General features: G+C 42.6%; 1 protein-coding gene across 1 annotated transcript in view; it reads left to right on the top strand.

Annotated features, from left to right (window-relative positions):
- Positions 1-19,959, top strand: part of LOC106611323 (nesprin-1) — a 139,081-nt gene that overhangs the window by 21,765 nt on the left and 97,357 nt on the right. Inside the window, exons 7-24 of the mRNA XM_082955773.1 lie at positions 2,170-2,366; positions 2,965-3,074; positions 4,242-4,274; positions 4,446-4,553; positions 6,779-6,916; positions 9,240-9,404; positions 9,615-9,727; positions 9,942-10,110; positions 10,369-10,465; positions 10,990-11,192; positions 11,523-11,687; positions 11,959-12,111; positions 12,403-12,546; positions 12,760-12,927; positions 13,654-13,812; positions 14,073-14,237; positions 14,463-14,597; positions 14,856-15,014. Coding sequence (XP_082811899.1) covers positions 2,170-2,366; positions 2,965-3,074; positions 4,242-4,274; positions 4,446-4,553; positions 6,779-6,916; positions 9,240-9,404; positions 9,615-9,727; positions 9,942-10,110; positions 10,369-10,465; positions 10,990-11,192; positions 11,523-11,687; positions 11,959-12,111; positions 12,403-12,546; positions 12,760-12,927; positions 13,654-13,812; positions 14,073-14,237; positions 14,463-14,597; positions 14,856-15,014 — 2,581 coding nt within the window. The remainder of the gene's footprint in view (positions 1-2,169; positions 2,367-2,964; positions 3,075-4,241; positions 4,275-4,445; positions 4,554-6,778; positions 6,917-9,239; positions 9,405-9,614; positions 9,728-9,941; positions 10,111-10,368; positions 10,466-10,989; positions 11,193-11,522; positions 11,688-11,958; positions 12,112-12,402; positions 12,547-12,759; positions 12,928-13,653; positions 13,813-14,072; positions 14,238-14,462; positions 14,598-14,855; positions 15,015-19,959) is intronic.

Here is a 19,959-nt window from a genome sequence, read left to right on the forward strand (position 1 = left end):
GTGTGTACATTATGCTACTGTAACTATGGCCCCAGTGTGTACATTATGCTACTGTAACTATGGCCCCAGTGTGTACATTATGCTACTGTAACTATGGCCTCAGTGTGTACATTATGCTACTGTAACTATGGCCCCAGTGTGTACATTATGCTACTGTAACTATGGCCCCAGTATGTACATTATGCTACTGTAACTATGGCCCCAGTGTGTACATTATGCTACTGTAACTATGGCCCCAGTGTGTACATTATGCTACTGTAACTATGGCCCCAGTGTGTACATTATGCTACTGTAACTATGGCCCCAGTATGTACATTATGCCACTGTTACTATTGCCCCAGTATGTACATTATGCTACTGTAACTATTGCCCCAGTATGTACATTATGCTACTGTAACTATTGCCCCAGTATGTACATTATGCCACTGTAACTATTGCCCCAGCATGTACATTATGCCACTGTAACTATTGCCCCAGTATGTACATTATGCTACTGTAACTATTGCCCCAGTATGTACATTATGCTACTGTAACTATGGCCCCAGTATGTATATTATGCTACTGTAACTATGGCCCCAGTATGTACATTATGCTACTGTAACTATGGCCCCAGTATGTACATTATGCCACTGTAACTATTGCCCCAGTATGTACATTATGCTACTGTAACTTTGGCCCCAGTGTGTACATTATGTTACTGTAACTATTGCCCCAGTATGTACATTATGCTACTGTAACTATTGCCCCAGTATGTACATTATGCTACTGTAACTATGGCCCCAGTATGTACATTATGCTACTGTAACTTTGGCCCCAGTGTGTACATTATGCTACTGTAACTTTGGCCCCAGTATGTACATTATGCTACTGTAACTATGGCCCCAGTGTGTACATTATGCCACTGTTACTATTGCCCCAGTATGTACATTATGCCACTGTAACTTTGGCCCCAGTATGTACATTATGCTACTGTAACTATGGCCCCAGTATGTACATTATGCCACTGTAACTATTGCCCCAGTATGTACATTATGCTACTGTAACTATTGCCCCAGTATGTACATTATGCTACTGTAACTATTGCCCCAGTATGTACATTATGCTACTGTAACTATGGCCCCAGTATGTACATTATGCTACTGTAACTTTGCCCCCAGTGTGTACATTATGCTACTGTAACTTTGGCCCCAGTATGTACATTATGCTACTGTAACTATGGCCCCAGTGTGTACATTATGCCACTGCTACTATTGCCCCAGTATGTACATTATGCCACTGTAACTATTGCACCAGTATGTACATTATGCTACTGTAACTATGGCCCCAGTGTGTACATTATGCTACTGTAACTATGGCCCCAGTGTGTACATTATGCTACTGTAACTATGGCCCCAGTGTGTACATTATGCTACTGTAACTATGGCCCCAGTGTGTACATTATGCTACTGTAACTATGGCCCCAGTGTGTACATTATGCTACTGTAACTATGGCCCCAGTATGTACATTATGCTACTGTAACTATGGCCCCAGTGTGTACATTATGCTACTGTAACTATGGCCTCAGTGTGTACATTATGCTACTGTAACTATGGCCCCAGTGTGTACATTATGCTACTGTAACTATGGCCCCAGTATGTACATTATGCTACTGTAACTATGGCCTCAGTGTGTACATTATGCTACTGTAACTATGGCCCCAGTGTGTACATTATGCTACTGTAACTATGGCCCCAGTGTGTACATTATGCCACTGTAACTATGGCCTCAGTGGGAAAAACTGGTTAAAATGATGTCATTACAACCCAACATAATTTTGTCAACCAGCTTAGCCTGCTGGGGTGGTCAATTTATGTTCCTGTGTGTGTGCCTGTGTGAGTGTGTGCCTGTGCCTGTGTGTGTGTGTGTGTGTGTGTGTGTGTGTGTGTGTGTGTGTGTGTGTGTGTGTGTGTGTGTGTGTGTGTGTGTGTGTGTGTGTGTGTGTGTGTGTGTGTGTGTGTGTGTGTGTGTGAGAGAGAGAGAGAGAGAGAAAAAAAATACTCTTGACTGACCACCACCATTGTCAGCCAAGAGTAAGGGAAGCCAAACTGTCCGTATTTTGTTTAGAATTATAATTTCAACAGTGCTCGGCCACTGCCCCACTGTAAACGTGTTACTCTGCTTGTCCCAAGTGGTCAGGGCATCGAGGTAAAGGACTTTGGTGCCAGTTGGCGTAGCGGTGTGGCGTTCCACTCTGTGGTCCATGCCATCCGCCCAGACCTGGTGGACATGGAGGTGGTGAGGAGGAGGAGCAACCGGGAGAACCTGGAGGAAGCCTTCTCATTGGCCGAGAACGAGCTGGGCATACCACGCCTGCTGGACCCAGAAGGTTCCTACCTCTACCCATCTATTTAGAATGAAAAATAAATTGCTTTGTCAGAAATAAGCACACACTCCCTCACTCATCCCCATTGCTCTGGCTGGTGTATAGGGCAGCAACAATGCATCTCCACTTCTCTTCTATCTTGAACTATGTAATTCCTACAGAATTGTATGAAATACATTTCAAGTTTTGATGAAGATTACGCAATGTGTTTTTTTATGGGTATTTCATTTCATTAATGTGTTGTTGATACATCTGGAGATAAGGATGCAAAGAGCAGCTCTGCAGAAATAAACCTTTCTGTTTTTATCATGGCCCTTCGCAATTATCAGGTCAGAGATGGAGATGAGAGCAAACATTTATAATTAGATGTCAGAGTGTCAGAGGAAATGCTAAATGTATCCTCCTTCAGGGCACACATGTCAAATCAAATGCATCATTTGGGAATTACATCAAGTGACATACTATTCTGAAGGAGCATACAGACATGGTACTTCATTGACATGACTGTAGTTTTCTGGCTGGATGGATAGCCCTGATGTCAGTGTTGGGTTGCTATTGCTACTAGTGACACCAGCCTCTCTCTCTCTCTCTTCCTCTGCAGATGTGGATGTAGATAAACCGGATGAGAAGTCCATCATGACATATGTTGCTCAGTTCCTCAAGCACTACCCCAACCCCCACCACTCTGAGACAGATGGACAGGAAGAAGAGGTACCTAACTATATTCACTGTAGTCCTGAGTCTAGGACTGTATTGGCATTGGCAAACTCAGTGTTGTGTTGTAATGCTTTATGTACTTTAATCTGTGTTTGTATTCTTGTTTTTGCTACTGTATTCTTGTATCTGCTACTGTATTCTTGTATCTTCTACTGTATTCTTGTATCTGCAACTGTATTTGTGTTTTCAGTATAATTTTTGTACTTTACCTAGCTACGGTATATTCAACATCACGTGGCTAACTAATAACGGCAACCCTCAGTGTTGCAATGCTTTATGAACTTTTATCAAATCAATTCAAATCACATTTTATTTGTCACATGCGCCCGAATACAACAACCTTAACTTAAAATGCTTACTCACAAACCCTTAACCAACAATGCAGTTCAATAAATAGAGTTACTAAATAAACTAAAGTTAAAAAAAATATATAAAAAGTAACCCAATAAAATAACAATAATGCGGCTATATACCATGGTACCGGTACCATGTCAATGTGTGGGGGTACAGGTTAGTCGAGGTAATTTGTACATGTAGGTTCAAAAGCTGTTACTGTATTTGTGTTTTCAGCTCTTATGATTTTTTTTTCTCATTGCATGAACTCATCAATCATCTTACTTTCCTCATTGTGTGTTTTGTCATACACTCTCCATCTCTCCATCTCTGTCACTTCATCTCTTTGTCATGCCATTCACTCCATCTCTCTATCTCTCCATCTCTCTGTCATGCCACTCACTCCATTTCTCCATCACTTCATCTCTCCATCTCTCCTTCACTCCATCACTCCATCACTTCATCTCTACATCACTTCATCTCTCCATCTCTCCATCTCTTTGTCATGCCACTCACTCTCTCTCATCACTTCATCTCTCCCTCTCTCTGTCATGCCACTCTCTCCATCTCTCTGTCATGCCACTCACTCCATCACTCCATCTCTCTGTCTATGTTATCTTTCCTGTGGCATTTGAAGCGGCTTCTTCGCTACATTCCAACTTTTGCACCCTCTATCCTAAACCTACAGGTAAGTCCATCCTTGCCATGGTGCTGTGTAGTGTAGTGTCTACAGTGTACTGTTTTATCTCTGCTTTTGCTCTCTCTCTCTGCCACTAATGCCTTTCTGTGCTGTTTGCATCTCTTCATGTGGCTTGCTTTCCTGGACAGTATGTTCCTCAAGATATAGAGAAAATGCTACAGGTATGTTTGACAGAGACTCCTGTGACTTTCTCATTGAATCTTACTTGCTGTAGTACTGGAATTTCATTTGGCAGGAGTAGTTTCACATGATATCGTGTATTGGGAACTCTGTTGGGGTTGAGAGACGATGAGTGATGATGCATTGTATAACCTGAATATGACGTGTTACAGAGAGAAGAACGGAAGGTTCTGAGGGAGCTGAAGGTGTGGCTGGAACAGATGGAGAGAGACGTGCTGCAGGTGCAGGGGGCAGAAGGCGACATCACTGACAAGTACCAGGTGATCTTGGAACCAATAACCACATCTCAAACTACATGTAGCTGGCTAATATTACGATAGATTAAGTACCAGGTCACCAGGGGGTGAAGAGGGAGGCGACAGCGCTCCATAAAACTCCACATGACTCTTTCTCAATTATCTTTCCTCAATTTCTTGTATCCTTATGTCCTCGCTGAGGTGGAGAGAAGGCACTAGAAATCAAGGAAAGACTATTAAGAACAGCCCGTATCTGACAGCCCTACGTTTCATGTGTTATATACTACCTTATTTATTTGTTTTGATGGTTCTTGGGTCGTAACCAATGTTTCCTCTAAGTTGCGGGCAGGTGCGCAGTAGCCCCATGACTGCTGCACAGCTCCCCGGGACTGCCGCGTAGAAGAAATATCAGCCCACAGAGAGAAGCTAGAGACTGAACTTCACTCAACTTTCAAAAGTTTTCCCCGTTAGTTAAACCTGTTAGGGACAGACGTTCTGCTAGCGGAACGCCTCACCAATATCCAATGGTATAGAGTGGCGCGAATTACAAATACCTCAAAAATGCAAAAACTTCAATTTCTCAAACATATGACTATTTTACACCATTTTAAAGACAAGACTCTCCTTTATCTAACCACATTGTCCGATTTCAAAAAGGCTTTACAACCAAAGCAAAACATTAGATTATGTCAGGAGAGTACCCTCCCAAAAATAATCACACAGCCATTTTCAAGCTAGCATATATGTCACAAAAACCAAAACCACAGCTAAATGCAGCACTAACATTTGATGATCTTCATCAGATGACAGTCCTAGGACATTATGTTATACAATACATGCATGTTTTGTTCAATCAAGTTCATATTTATATCAAAAACCAGCTTTTTACATTAGCATGTGTTGTTCAGAACTAGCATACCCACCGCAAACTTCCGGTGAATTTACTAAATTACTCACGATAAACGTTCACAAAAAACAACAATTATTTTAAGAATTATAGATACAGAACACCTTTATGCAATCGCGGTGTCAGATTTTAAAATAGCTTTTCGGTGAAAGCACATTTTGCAATATTCTGAGTAGATAGCCCGGCCATCACGGCTAGCTAATTTGATACCCACCAAGTTTGGCACTAACCAAACTCAGATTTACTATAAGAAAAATTGGATTACCTTTGCTGTTCTTCGTCAGAATGCACTCCCAGGACTTCTACTTCAACAACAAATGTTGTTTTGGTTCGAAATAATCCATAGTTATATCCAAATAGCTCCGTTTTGTTCGTGCGTTCAAGTCACTATCCGAAGGGTGACGCGCCGGCGCATTTCGTGACAAAAAAATTCAAAATATTCCATTACCGTACTTCGAAGCATGTCAAACGCTGTTTAAAATAAATGTTTATGCTATTTTTCTCATAAAATAGCGATAATATTCCAATCGGGCGACGTTGTGTTCATTCAAACACTGAAAGAAAAAAATTGAGTCGTCTCGTGCACGCGCGCCTCAGTGTCATTGTTCTCAGAAGGACCACTCACAAAAACTCAGCTATAGATAATGTGTAGTCAGCAATAGGGCTGTGATTGTTTCCTACAAGAGCATCAAACATGTACATTTCTAGGCATCTTTGAAAAGCGAGTCAGGTAAACAGCTTATTTTTGTCATATAGGGGCAATGTTGTATTTTGAAAGCGGCTTGAATAAGCTAAGTAGCCAATAGGCAGAAGGTAGCATAATTTGTCTGATTCTCTGTAATAATGGTATTTTATTTTGTAAAGTGTTTTCTTGCATCAAACAACACAACAACATTTTCAATCACCTCCTTGTCTGAAGGACAAGTGGATCAACAGGTTAATGTCAAGCCCTGCATGTTTTTTTCAAGTCTCATGGAATGTAGGCCTACATTGAACACCACACATTGACTGCTACTGTAGGCTGAATGGTAGAACAGCTACAGTATTTTCATGTTACAATGTTATGGGATGCATGTTCTCCATTGTTTTTGATGGTAGGCCACTCTAGTAGACCTACATTATGATGAAATAGCCACAGTAGCATACTTGGCCACTGTTAAAACTGTAACTTAAAGTGGGTACAGCCTCAGTGTTCACAGTAAACGCACGCTGGAAGTTATACAGAATTTTCACAACGTTCAAGTTTGCGCTCAGCGGACCTGAAATTCGCTCAGTGCCAAAATGTTTTTGAGGGAACATTGGTTGTAGCACCTCTAATACTCATGTTTCTACTTTGCTTCAGGGTTTCAAGAGTTTCCGTGTGCAGTATGAGATAAAAAAGAAGCAGACAGAGCCGCTGCTGCAGCCGGTTAACAAAAATGGGAAGTTGTCTGTAGACCAGGCCTTGGTCAACCAGGCATGGGAACACGTCTCTAGCACGGTGAGTCAGTGTATTACTGTCTGTGGACCCCTGCAAAACTAGCCTGATCCATACTGCATGTCCTTTAGCCAACTCTTATGTACGTCGATATTCCACCAGGCTACTTCACAACCATCCCAAACAGGGTACAGTAACATTGTCTGACACCCTCACATAATCTATGGGCCAGACTCAAAGGGCGGGTTTCACGGACACAGATTAATCCTACTGTAGTTCTGGATTATAATCCTACTGTAGTTCTGGATTAATTCTGCTGTAGTTCTGGATTAATCCAATTTTAGTACTGGATTAAATGTACTGCAGTTCTGGATTAATCCAACTGTAGTTCTGGATTAATCCTACGCTAATTCTGGATTAATCCTTCTGTAGTTCTGGATTAATCAAGCTGTAGTTCTGGGTTAAACCTAATGTAGTTCTGGATTAATCCTACTGTAGTTCTGGATTAATCCTCCTGTAGTTCTGGGTTAAACCTAATGTAGTTCTGGATTAATCCTACTGTAGTTCTGGATTAATCCTGCTGTAGTTCTGGGTTAAACCTAATGTAGTTCTGGATTAATCCTACTGTAGTTCTGGATTAATCCTGCTGTAGTTCTAGGTTAAACCTAATGTAGTTCTGGATTAAATGTACTGCAGTTCTGGACTAATCCAACTGTAGTTTTGGATTAATCCTACGCTAATTCTGGATGAATCCTGCTGTAGTTCTGGATTAATCAAGCTGTAGTTCTGGGTTAAACCTAATGTAGTTCTGGATTAATCCTACTGTAGTTCTGGATTAATCCTGCTGTAGTTCTGGGTTAAACCTAATGTAGTTGTCACGTCCAGACCAGGTAAAAGGGTAATTTGCTGTAGTAGAATGGTCAGGGCGTGGCAGGGGGGTTGTTTTGTGTGTTTTGGGTTTTTTTGGTTCTAGGGGAATTTGTTCTAATTTTCTATTTCTATGTTTCATTTTCAATGTTTGGCCGAGTATGGTTTCCAATCAGAGGCAGGTGTCTTTCATTGTCTCTGATTGGAAGCCATACTTAGGCAGCCTGTTTTCCTTTGGGTTTTGTGGCTGGTTATTTTCCGTTTAGTTGTTATACCTGACGGAACTGTTGAGCGTTTGTTATTTTGTTGTTCTGTAGAGTATTCATTAAAATGTAAGATGAGCACTATACACGCTGCGCCTTGGTCTAATCCTTTCGACGCCGGTGACAGTAGTTCTGGATTAATCCTACTGTAGTTCTGGGTTAATCTTACTGTAGTTCTGGGTTAATCCTACTGTAGTTCTGGATTAATCCTGCTGTAGTTCTGGATTAATCCTACTGTAGTTCTGGATTAATCCTACTGTAGTTCTGGGTTAAACCTAATGTAGTTCTGGATTAAAAAGCATACTCTGTGGAGAATCTCCACTGAACTAGTTTTTTAGTCGAGGACTAGTCTTTATCTCTGTCTGGGAAACAGGCCTGAAGAGACCATTATAAATAGACAATAACCTGTCAATAGGAAGAAAAAAAAATGTTTCCTGTAGACTTGTAATCTGCTGTATGTTTATAAGTTAGACTAATACTTTCCCTTACAAGGAAGAATGGGTCCCCAGAATTGTAGTTTTCATAATAAACTGAATGAGTGTTCAGTGAGGCGCAATCCTTTGAATGAGTGCTCGTTAAGAGGGGAGGAGAGTTTTGAAGAGAGCGGAATAGAGTGGTTTTTGTTAAGTTGATAGACTATTCTCTAATAGTTTGTTTGAGAGCAGAACACCACTGTGATCTGGAGTGGATGATTTTTGCTCACCATCTGCTTTTCGAACAGTGTGGTTCATGCTAATGCCTTGGTTGTACTGGCTGTTCTGGCTGTAATGGATGTCTATTTCAGTTCTTGGGCTCAGGTTGATATGGTTTGTCATGAATCTTGTCCGAGAGGCAAAACTGAGTGATTTCCGCTAGAAAGGGCTGCTGCAAAATCCAAATAGTCTATTTTGTAAAAATGTATGAAGACAAAAATGTGCTTTTTGGTCTTAATTTAAAGTTAGGGTTAGGCATTAGTGTTCGCAGTGTGGTTAAGGTTAGGTTTAAAATCAGATTTGATGACGTTGTGACTGTGCCAGGTAGTGACCACTCTGCAGAGCTGCCTCCACCTCAAGATTCATGAAAATGAATGCCAACCTGCCTCTTGGATTGGGGACCTGAAGAATACCTGAGTGGTTGAAACAAATGTGTCATTAATAAACCACATGGAAGCATAGATTGCAGTGTGCAGAGTCTCTTTTTCCCAAATTTTGCTGAAATAATTTTGATATCCAGCACCTGCTCAAAGACTTAGGATATGTAATATATTCCTATACTAGCTCCTGGACTGGCACATCCATCTGGATAAGTCGTTGCCTGGCCCCCTGGGGGTAATCGGAGCCTTGCTGCATCGAGCTGAGATCGCCCTGAGAGAGGAGATTCCCATCCAACAAGCTCATGAAGAGACAGCCAATTTGATCCAGAGGAAGCTGGAACAGCACAAGGTATTCAACAAGAGCAGATCCAATAATCCATATGGGTGTAAAACTATCCTTGGGTAGCCTAATAAGAAGGTACTGCAAATCAGACAATTTGTGATTTTGTTGTTCACATAAAAAAAGCTAACAACTGACAATTTTATTTTTGATGTTGCACCATAGTCTAAATGAAAACTCACATTGTTTGTTATCTACTGTGTATGTGCACGTGTGCAGGAGATCCTGAAGAACTTGGAGTCCCACAAACAGACGTTCCAGCAGATCCACCGAGACAGATCAGTAAACGGGGTCCCTGTCCCCCCCGAACAGCTCCAAGACATGGCCGAAAGGTCAGTCCATAGATTCCAGTCATTGCGCTATTGCTAGTTAGAATTGGCTTGCGTAACTAACTCTATGTTCCTTCATACTGGTTGCAGAGACATAAACATGGTATCCATATGTTCATCTGACTTCATTGACAAAATCCCAAAGTATCCCTTTAAATAAGATGGATATTGATCAGTTTGATCAGAATATTGACTGATCTTCTGCTTTTTACAACAGATTCAATTACGTGTCCACATCATCTTATGCCCACCTGATCAAACTGGAATTCTGGGAGATCAAGTACCGTCTGATGGCGTTTCTCATCCTGGCTGAGTCTAAGCTCAAGTCCTGGATCATCAAATATGGCCGCCGTGACTCTGTGGAACTACTGCTACAGAGCTACATTGTGAGTTGACCTTTTCATTCGTTGCTACGGGTTTGTGGAGCCAGGTGGTCCAGATCTGTTTGTGCTGTTTAGCCAACCTAATGTTTGACATGACAATGACCATAGGAGTTGGCAAGACAGCACAAACAGATGTAGGACCACCAAGCTAAGTTTGTGGACCTAAACAGCGTACATTTCTGGCCATAACATTTCCATGGATATTGTTCCAATTCTATCCTCATGATAATTCCATGCTAATCTCACCATCATTCCCAACAGACCTTCATCGAGGGACACATGTTCTTCGAACAGTATGAGACAACATTTAAGGCACTCAGGCAATCTGCAGATGTCTACGTCAAGTCTGATTGTTCAGGTAAGATTGTTTTTCTTTTCCGTGTTTTATCTCAGATATAATTTGATTGATTGTATTGTCTATCAGAGAGGGCACACATACAGAAATAACTGTTGATTTGATATTCTAGGCATTAAGATCTGTAAGAAAAGTAAGTCTAGATTGATTTGGTACTGATGAACAATAGGTAACATGGTGTCCACGCTAGCCTTCGATTGACTGTGCACTAGTTGTTCACTGGTCTGACTAAAAATCCCCAAAATCTGATATAACATCACAGTGCCTGTCTGTTTACTAACTACTCTATATTCCTCCTCAAAGACAATTACCTGTAAGACAATAACTCTTTGCATGATACAGTAACAAATACTCACAGTAGGTCTTTGAATGTGAAACACTGCACTCTTGATTTATGTATTCAAGGGAAACTTCACTGTACTGGGCTCTTTTAATAAGGTCTGGAGTAATTTAGGAGGTGACCCAGTAAACCACAAACAAATGATATGTCATGTTGAAGAGAGAACTAATTCCATGTTTCTTTCCAGCTGAGGAAGCGGAGGGTGTGGGTAAGTTCATGTCGGATGCGTCGGCCCAGTGGAAGAACCTGTCGGTGGAGGTGCGTAGCGTCCGTAGCATGCTGGAGGAGGTCATCTCTAACTGGGAGAAGTACAGCAGTACGGTGGCCGGACTGCAGGCCTGGTTGGAGGACGCAGAGCAGATGCTCAACCAGTCAGAGAACGACAAACGGGTGAGCATGAGGCTAAACGTATCAGGAGGACCAAAACATATCTTCATTCTATGTCAACAGCTGATGTTTTGACCATTGTGGGCATGGAATAAAGATAATCTCAGTTTACATTTTCACCTCCCTTTCCCTTCTTCTTATTGGATTGATGTGCTCTATGGGACATAATTTCCTGTGAAGCGCTGAGCCTACATACTCTTCCTTACTGTGTAGATACCTACTACATCATCAAAGCTGACTGTTGGCCCCTTTAAATAATCTTCTACGCTTACAAACTGTTGCTATCAATTGTGTAGAGTTTATGAGTTTTTCTCTTCTTTCTCCCCCCCCCAGGACTTCTTCCGGAACCTTCCTCACTGGATCCAGCAGCACCTGGACATGAACGATGCAGGGAACTTCCTGATTGAGACGTGCGATGAGACCGTCTCCAGAGACTTGAAGCAGCAGCTGCTCCTTCTCAACGGGAGGTGGAGGGAGCTGTTTGTTAAAGTCAAACATGTAAATTAGTTTAAAATCTCCTGTTTTCTGCACACCTAGATTATGATTATTAAGAAGCATCCCACACGATTGGCCCTGAAACATGGCTGTGGACTCCTAGATACCACAGGGGCCTATAGCCATGCCTCAGGGCTAACCACTAGATGCAATTCTTAGGCTGTGAAACTCGGGTGTCATAAAATATCTCGGCATCACTTTATAAGCACAGCTCAAATCATAAAGAAAAAGCTTGTCATCATTATTATTCCCTGCTCCTCTGTTTCCATGGCAGTATGCTAGAGTGGACGAGGTGGACAAGTGGAAGCAGGACTATCAGGACTGTATCGCTACTCTCAAAACCTTCATGGATGCAACCAACGACAAGATGACTGCCCCCGTCCAAGTGTCCTTCCTGAACGTCAGGACATTCGTTCAAGATGTTGAGGTACAGAACGTACACAGTGCTTTTCTATCAAACTTGAATGAACTCTCTATAAAGTGTTCAGCTTTGCTCACAGTGTTACGATGTCTATCAGTCACATATTCACAAAGCATATCAGAATAGGTGTGCTGCTCTACAATCAGGTCCTCACTGTAATTTGATTCATTCTGGTCTAAAAGCGCGAAACTGATCCAAGATCAGCAGCTACTCTGAGACGGCTTTATGAATAAAGACCTTGATAAAGGTAAGGAAAAGAGTACCCATGTTTGATCTATATTCACTACATCCTTCCAGGACATTAAGAACAAGGTCCCGGCCATGGAGGCAGCCTGTAAGACAGCCAGCCGCACCGCCCAGCTGCTGATCAAAGACACGCCCGCGGAGGAGGTCTCTACCATGCTGGCTGTCATGGCTTCTATCAAGGAGGAGATGAGCAAGGTGACCATCCATCTCCATTTCATCTGTTCCTGTTTTAATTCTTAGGTTAAAAGTTGGGTAAAAAAAAACATTGCCCAGATGTTGATGACTTTTTGCAAATCCTATCAGTTTTCTACGTCATCACATTGTCTTTCCGATCAGCCATCTTTAGTATAGTCCTCTCCAGATGGCAATACCCCCATGACCTCCTCCCCCCTGTCCTCCTCCCGTCAGATAAAGGAGCGGTCTCTGCCGCTGCTACGGGATGCCCAGTCCCTGCTGCCTGCTCTGGAGGAGATGGAGAAGAACATCACAGGGTTCTACCAGGCCCTGGAGAAAGCCAGCCGCATCACCTGCTCCAGGGACTCAGAGGCCCACGGGGACTTCAAACAGAAATGCCAGGTGACACATTACATCACACATTCTTATCCAGAGTGACTTACAATCAGTGTATTCAACTAAACACAGGTTGGTCAGGGGTTGAATGCAACGAGAGAGGAAACTGCATGGAGGATGGTTAGAGTTTGGATTTGGTTGAGTTACTGCTACTTGCCTTTCATACTACATTATTAGACGGACTTGTTCTATTGTAGATACATTTTATACATGAATCACCTACAGGTAGTAACTGTGAAGTTATGTTTTAATTGAACATCATGCTGCTTAGTTGACCCATTATGTCATTATTAGAGCAGTGTTTGACTTGGGTAGGAGCTCACTGGAGCTGAAAACTGGCACCTCAATGTTCTACTGCTTGATCTCCTGTTCCTCTTATAGAATATTAGCTCAAAAGTATTGTGGAGATCCTGCTCCTAAATATAAACAGTACCAGCACCCAAAACGAGTATCAGAATTTATTTCAGTCCAAGTCAAGAATTTAACATTTAAGTCATTTAGCAGACGCTCATATCCAGAGCAATTTACAGGAGCAATTAGGATTACGTGCCTTGCTCAAGAGCACACCTGCAGATTTTTCACCTGGTCGGCTCTGGGATTCGAACCAGCAACCTTTCGGTTATTGGCCCAAAGGTTTCAACCGCTACCTGCCTAACGCTAGGCTACCTGCCCCCACACTGATTATTAGTAACACAATGTCTCTTCACACTTCACTGCCTCCTCTTTCTCCAGGAGCTGGTGACCTTCACCCAGAGCTGTAAAAAGTGTCTGACTGTGATAGAGAATAACCATCAGAGTGTCCAGAGAATCCTGGACAGCAGTAAGACCCTACAGCACCTGGACATGGCCCTGCTGCAGAAGAGAGCCGCCGACCTCCAGGCCTCCTCACAGGTACAGTACCATAACATAACACTTAATGGGTTGTGTGTAACAGTTTGATAGTGTAAATGATTGAAGGAGGGAACATCATTCAACCAATCAATCAATCATGGGGCTTTGATAGAGGATAATAATGTGAAGAAGACAGAATGACGTAGCTGCCTTTTAGCGCATGTTCAGTTCACATCAATTCAATATAACTTGTGTGAAGGACAGTTGTGTGTTGGGTGATGAGAACTGCTTGTGAGTATGTCTGTATTTGTGTATCACAGGCAATGATCAAGGAGTCTACTGAGTGGAAGAATCATGTGGAGGTCAACAGCAGCTTAATGAAGAGGTTTGACGAGTCCCGTGGCGAGCTGGAGAAGGTGCTGAAAGTCGCTCAGGCCTTTCTAAATGAGAGAGGCAACCCAGAAGACCTGCTAAAAAAACACACGGTAAGAGCAAGAGCTTGCGTCATGGTTAGGACCATAGTTTTAGACTGTATTTTATCTGGACAAACCAGATCTGACAATGACCATAGGACTTGGCTGTGGAGCACAACAGATGTGGACCAGGCTAGTCTGGACTGGGGATTCAGTAGAGAAGCACAAGGGGAGGAGGTGTAGAGTCATGTGGACATTGTGACAATCTCAGTGAGACATCTCTGTCAATGTTTGCAGGAGTTCTTTGTGCAGCTGGACCAGCAGGTCCTCGATGCGTTCCTGAAGGCCTGTGATGAACTGACAGACATAGTGCCTAAGGAGGAGCAGCAGAGTCTGCAGGAGACAGTCAGGAAACTGCACAGACACTGGAAGGTTAGTGCCATGTTGACAGAAAGGTAATGTACTAGCATAGTCATTCAAAGCCTGCAAATGTAGAAATATTCTATTTTCACAGTTCCAAGATTCAAGTATTCTTATCACATTCCCCTTCAATGTCTTGTGCACTTTGTCGGTCCTGAATAGTCATATGACTGTCACATCTTGTTTTTATCGTATAGTAATATAATATTTTCAGGTTAAGAGTGAGACTGAAAGAGTTCCTGACTCCCTCTCTCCCTCCCCCTCTCTCAGGATGTCCAGACAGAGGCTCCCTACCACCTGCTGCATCTGAAGGTAGAGGTGGAACGGAGTAAGCTAATGGTCTCCATGCAGGAGTGTCAGTCAGAGCTGACCAGAGAGAACAGACACCTGGCTGGCATGGGGAGTGAGAGGCTGATCAAGGAACACAGGGTGAGACTAGCTGTGTCAGGTTGATGGCTGTGGTCTCTATCCTGAACTGATAGGAGTGATGGCTGTGGTCTCTATCCTGATCTGATAGGAGTGATGGCTGTGGTCTCTATCCTGATCTGATAGGAGTGATGGCTGTGGTCTCTATCCTGAACTAATAGGAGTGATGGCTGTGGGCTCTATCCTGAACTGATAGGAGTGATGGCTGTGGTATCTATCCTGATCTGATAGGAGTGATGGCTGTGGTATCTCTTCTGATCTGATAGGAGTGATGGCTGTAGTCTCTATCCTGATCTGATAAAGGTGATGGCTGTGGTCTCTATCCTGATCTGATAGGATTAATGGCTGTGGTATCTATCCTGAACTGATAGGATTAATGGCTGTGGTATCTATCCTGAACTGATAGGATTAATGGCTGTGGTATCTATCCTGAACTGATAGTATTAATGGCTGTGGTATCTATCCTGAACTGATAGTATTAATGGCTGTGGTATCTATCCTGAACTGATAGGAGTGATGGCTGTGGTCTCTATCCTGATCAGATAGGATTAATGACTGTGGTATCTATCCTGAACTTTACATTCACATTTACATTTAAGTCATTTAGCAGACGCTCTTATCCAGAGCGACTTACAAATTGGTGCATTGACCTTATGATATCCAGTGGAACAACCACTTTACAATAGTGCATCTAAATCTTTTAAGGGGGGGGGGGTTAGAAGGATTACTTTATCCTATCCCAGGTATTCCTTAAAGAGGTGGGGTTTCAGGTGTCTCCGGAAGGTGGTGATTGACTCCGCTGTCCTGGCGTCGTGAGGGAGCTTGTTCCACCATTGGGGTGCCAGAGCAGCGAACAGTTTTGACTGGGCTGAGCGGGAACTGTGCTTCCTCAGAGGTAGGGAGGCGAGCAGGCCAGAGGTGGATGAACGCAGTGCCCTTGTTTGGGTGTAGGGCCTGATCAGAGCCTGAAGGTACGGAGGTGCCGTTCCCCTCACAGCTCCGTAGGCAAGCACCATGGTCTTGTAGCGGATGCGAGCTTCAACTGGAAGCCAGTGGAGAGAGCGGAGGAGCGGGTGACGTGAGAGAACTTGGGAAGGTTGAACACCAGACGGGCTGCGGTACTGAACTGATAGGATTAATGGCTGTGGTATCTATCCTGAACTGATAGGATTAATGGCTGTGGTATCTATCCTGAACTGATAGGATTATTGGCTGTGGTATCTATCCTGATCTGATAGTATTAATGGCTGTGGTCTCTATCCTGATCTGATAGGAGTGATGGCTGTGGTCTCTATCCTGATCTGATAGGAGTGATGGCTGTGGTATCTATCCTGAACTGATAGGATTATTGGCTGTGGTATCTATCCTGATCTGATAGTATTAATGGCTGTTGTCTCTATCCTGATCTGATAGGAGTGATGGCTGTAGTCTCTATCAGTCATTCCATGGTGCAACTTAGTTTACTTTGCCATGATCACATGATCTAGCCCAGTGGTTCCCAAACTTTTTATAGTCCCGTACCCCTTCAAACAGTCAACCTCCAGCTGCATACCCCCTCTAGCACCAGGGTCAGCGCACTCTCAAATGTTGTTTTTTGCCATCATTGTAAGCCTGCCACACACACACACTATACGATACATTTATTAAACATAATAATGAGTGTGAGTTTTTGTCACAACCCGGCTCGTGGGAAGTAACAAAGAGCTCTTATAGGACCAGGGCACAAATAATAATATAATAATAATCTATAATTTTCTCTTTATTTAACCATCTTACATATAAAACCTTATTTGTTAATCGAAAATTGTGAATAATTCACCACAGGTTAATGAGAAGGGTGTTCTTGAAAGGATGCTCATAACTCTGCAATGTTGGGTTGTATTGGAGAAAGTCTCAGGCTTACATCATTTTCCACACACAGTCTGTGCCTTTTCATGCTGGTGAGGGCTGAGAATCTACTCTCGCATAGGTACATGGTTGCAAAGGGCATCAGTGTGTTAACAGCGTGATTTTACCAAGGCAGGATACTCTGAGTGCAGCCCAATCCAGAAATCTGGCAGTGGCTTCTGATTAAATTACATTTTCACAACCGTTTGTTGCAATTTCGATGAGGCTCTCTTGTTCAGATATTGGGAAGTGGACTGGAGGCAGGGCATGAAAGGGATAACAAATCCAGTTGTTTGACTAGTCTGTTTCGGGAAAGTACCTGCTTAATTGTGCACCCAACTCGCTCAGGTGCTTCGCTATATTACATTTGACATTGTCCTTAAGCTTGAGTTCATTTGCACACAAAAACTCATACAATGATGGAAAGACCTGTGTGTTGTCCTTGATAATGTAGACAGAAAAGAGCTCCAACTTCTTAATCATAGCCTCAATTTTGTCCCGCACATTGAATATAGTTGTGGAGAATCCCTGTAATCCTAGATTCAGATCATTCAGGCGAGAAAAAACATCACCCAGGTAGGCCAGTCGTGTGAGAAACTCGTCATCATGTAAGCGGTCAGACAAGTGAAAATTATGGTCAGTAAAGAAAACTTTAAAATTGTCTCTCAATTCAAAAAAACATGTAAATACTTTTCCCCTTGATAACCAGCGCACTTCTGTATGTTGTAAAAGCGTTACATATCGCTGCCCATATCATTGCATAGTGCAGAAAATACACGAGAGTTCAGGGGCCTTGCTTTAACAAAGTTAACCATTGTAACTGTAGTGTCCAAAACGTCTTTCAAGCTGTCAGGCATTCCCTTGGCAGCAAGAGCCTCTCGGTGGATGCTGCAGTATACCCAAGGGGCGTCGGGAGCAACTGCTTGCACGCGCGTAACCACTCCACTATGTCTCCCTGCCATGGCTTTTGCGCGATCAGTACACATATTGACCACCAAAGTCCATTTGAAAAAAATCCTCTCCTGTTGTCCTGGTTTCCAGGGGTTTGCAGAAGAGGATGTCTTCCTTAATTGACCCCCCATAAACGTAACAGACATAAACCAGGAGCTGTGCCAGGCCCACCACGTCTGTTGACTCATCCAGCTGTAATGCATAGAATTCACTGGCTTGTATGTGAAGCAGTAATTGTTTCAAAGCATGTCCTGCCATGTCACTGATGCGTCGTGAAACAGTGTTGTTTGATGAAGAATATGTCTGTATAGTTTTGGGCCTTTTCCCCCAGAATTGTCCCAGCCATATCCACTGCAGCAGGAAGAATTAAGTCCTCCACAATAGTATGGGGCTTGTCTGTCCTAGCCACTCAGTAGCTCACCATACAAGACACTTCTAGCCCCTTCTTATGAATGGTATATGTTGCTTTTATACATGTCTTACTATTTGAAAGTCGTCTTAATTCTCGCTCAAAAAACTCCTGTGGCTTATTTTTAAAATGGGCATGCTTTGTTTCTAAATGTCTGCGCAAGAGTGAAGGTTTCACCAAGTTGTTAGATATTTGCACATATAACACACTGTGGCTGACAAAAGGCACTACTCCCAATATAAATGAACCCCAACTCAATGTAGTTCTCATCATATTTGCCCCTTTTCGATGGTCCAACATCCCTGTCTGTTGTTCGGTGCTTTTCTTAAGCCTAGGCGTCACGCTAGCGGAACAACTTCCGGTGAACCTAGAGGGCACGCAATTCAAATAAATAATCATAAAAAGTATGGATATTAAACATTTAGGTACATATAAGTGTCTTATATCGGTTGAAAGCTTAAGTTCTTGTTTATCTAACTGCACTGATCGATTTACAGTAGCTATTACAGTGAAAACATGCCATGCGATTGTTTGAGTACAGTGCCCCACATCAAAATATTTTTCCACCGGCACAGGTTTCATGAATTCACAAATAGCGATTAAATATTCACTTACTTTTTGAAAATCTTCCTCTGATTTGTCATCCAAAGGGTCCCAGCTATAACATGTAGTGTCGTTTTGTTAGATAAAATCCTTCTTTATATCCCAAAAAGTCAGTTTAGTTAGCGCCATCGATTTGAGTAATCCACTCGTTCAACATGCAGAGAAAGGAATCCGAAAATCTACCTCTAAACTTTGTTTCAACAAGTCAAAATACATTTCTACTCACTCCTTAGATACCCTAAAATGTAATCAAACTATAATATTTCTTACGGAAAGAAGTATGTTCAATAGGAAAGCAATTTTAGCAGGTGCGTCCTGTCTTCGTGGCGCGCGCAAACACGAATTTCCAAGACTGTGTCCCTGTACTAAAACTGATATTTCTTATTCGTTTTGGAAGATACTAGTCTGAAACCTTGATCATAGACACCCTGTGGAAGCCATAGGAATTGCATCCTGGGAGCTGATTTTCAGTATGCCCATATACTTGCCCTTATACATTGTAAGAGCATGGTCTCTCAACAAAACAACAAATATTCAAGTTGGTTTTTCTTTGGATTTTCTCCTACCATATCTATTGTGTTATATTCTCCTACATTATTTTAACATTTCTACAAACTTCAAAGTGTTTTCTTTCCAATGATACCAATTATATGCTTATCCTGGCTACAGGGCCTGAGCAACAGGCAGTTTACTTTGGGCACGTCATTTAGGCGGAAATTGAGTAAAAAGGGGCCTAGCTCTTCAGTTGCATCAGATTCACAACTGTTAATGTCCATGCTAGCTGGGCTAACAACAAATGTAGAATTACTGATGCTAGCATTGGATGTGCTCGTGGAAGCAGAGCAACTTGTGTCGTCGACAGGTGCAGGTGTAGTACTGCTGGTAGTAGCAGTACTACCAGTAGGGCTGGTATGTGTCTCTATGGATGCGGGCCTTACTAAATGTGAAGATAACATTTTTTTTAAATAAAAAAATGTAAATGTGAATCACATATTTATTTGGCATACCCCCGACAGCATTGCGTGTACCCCTGGGAATACCTGATCTAGCCCATATCAGGTAGTGAATGTGTGGGGACCCCTAGCCTGGTACTATGAC

Source organism: Salmo salar, chromosome 09, assembly GCF_965601325.2.
Source record: "Salmo salar chromosome 09, fSalSal1, whole genome shotgun sequence".
Classification (NCBI taxonomy): Eukaryota; Metazoa; Chordata; class Actinopteri; order Salmoniformes; family Salmonidae; genus Salmo; species Salmo salar.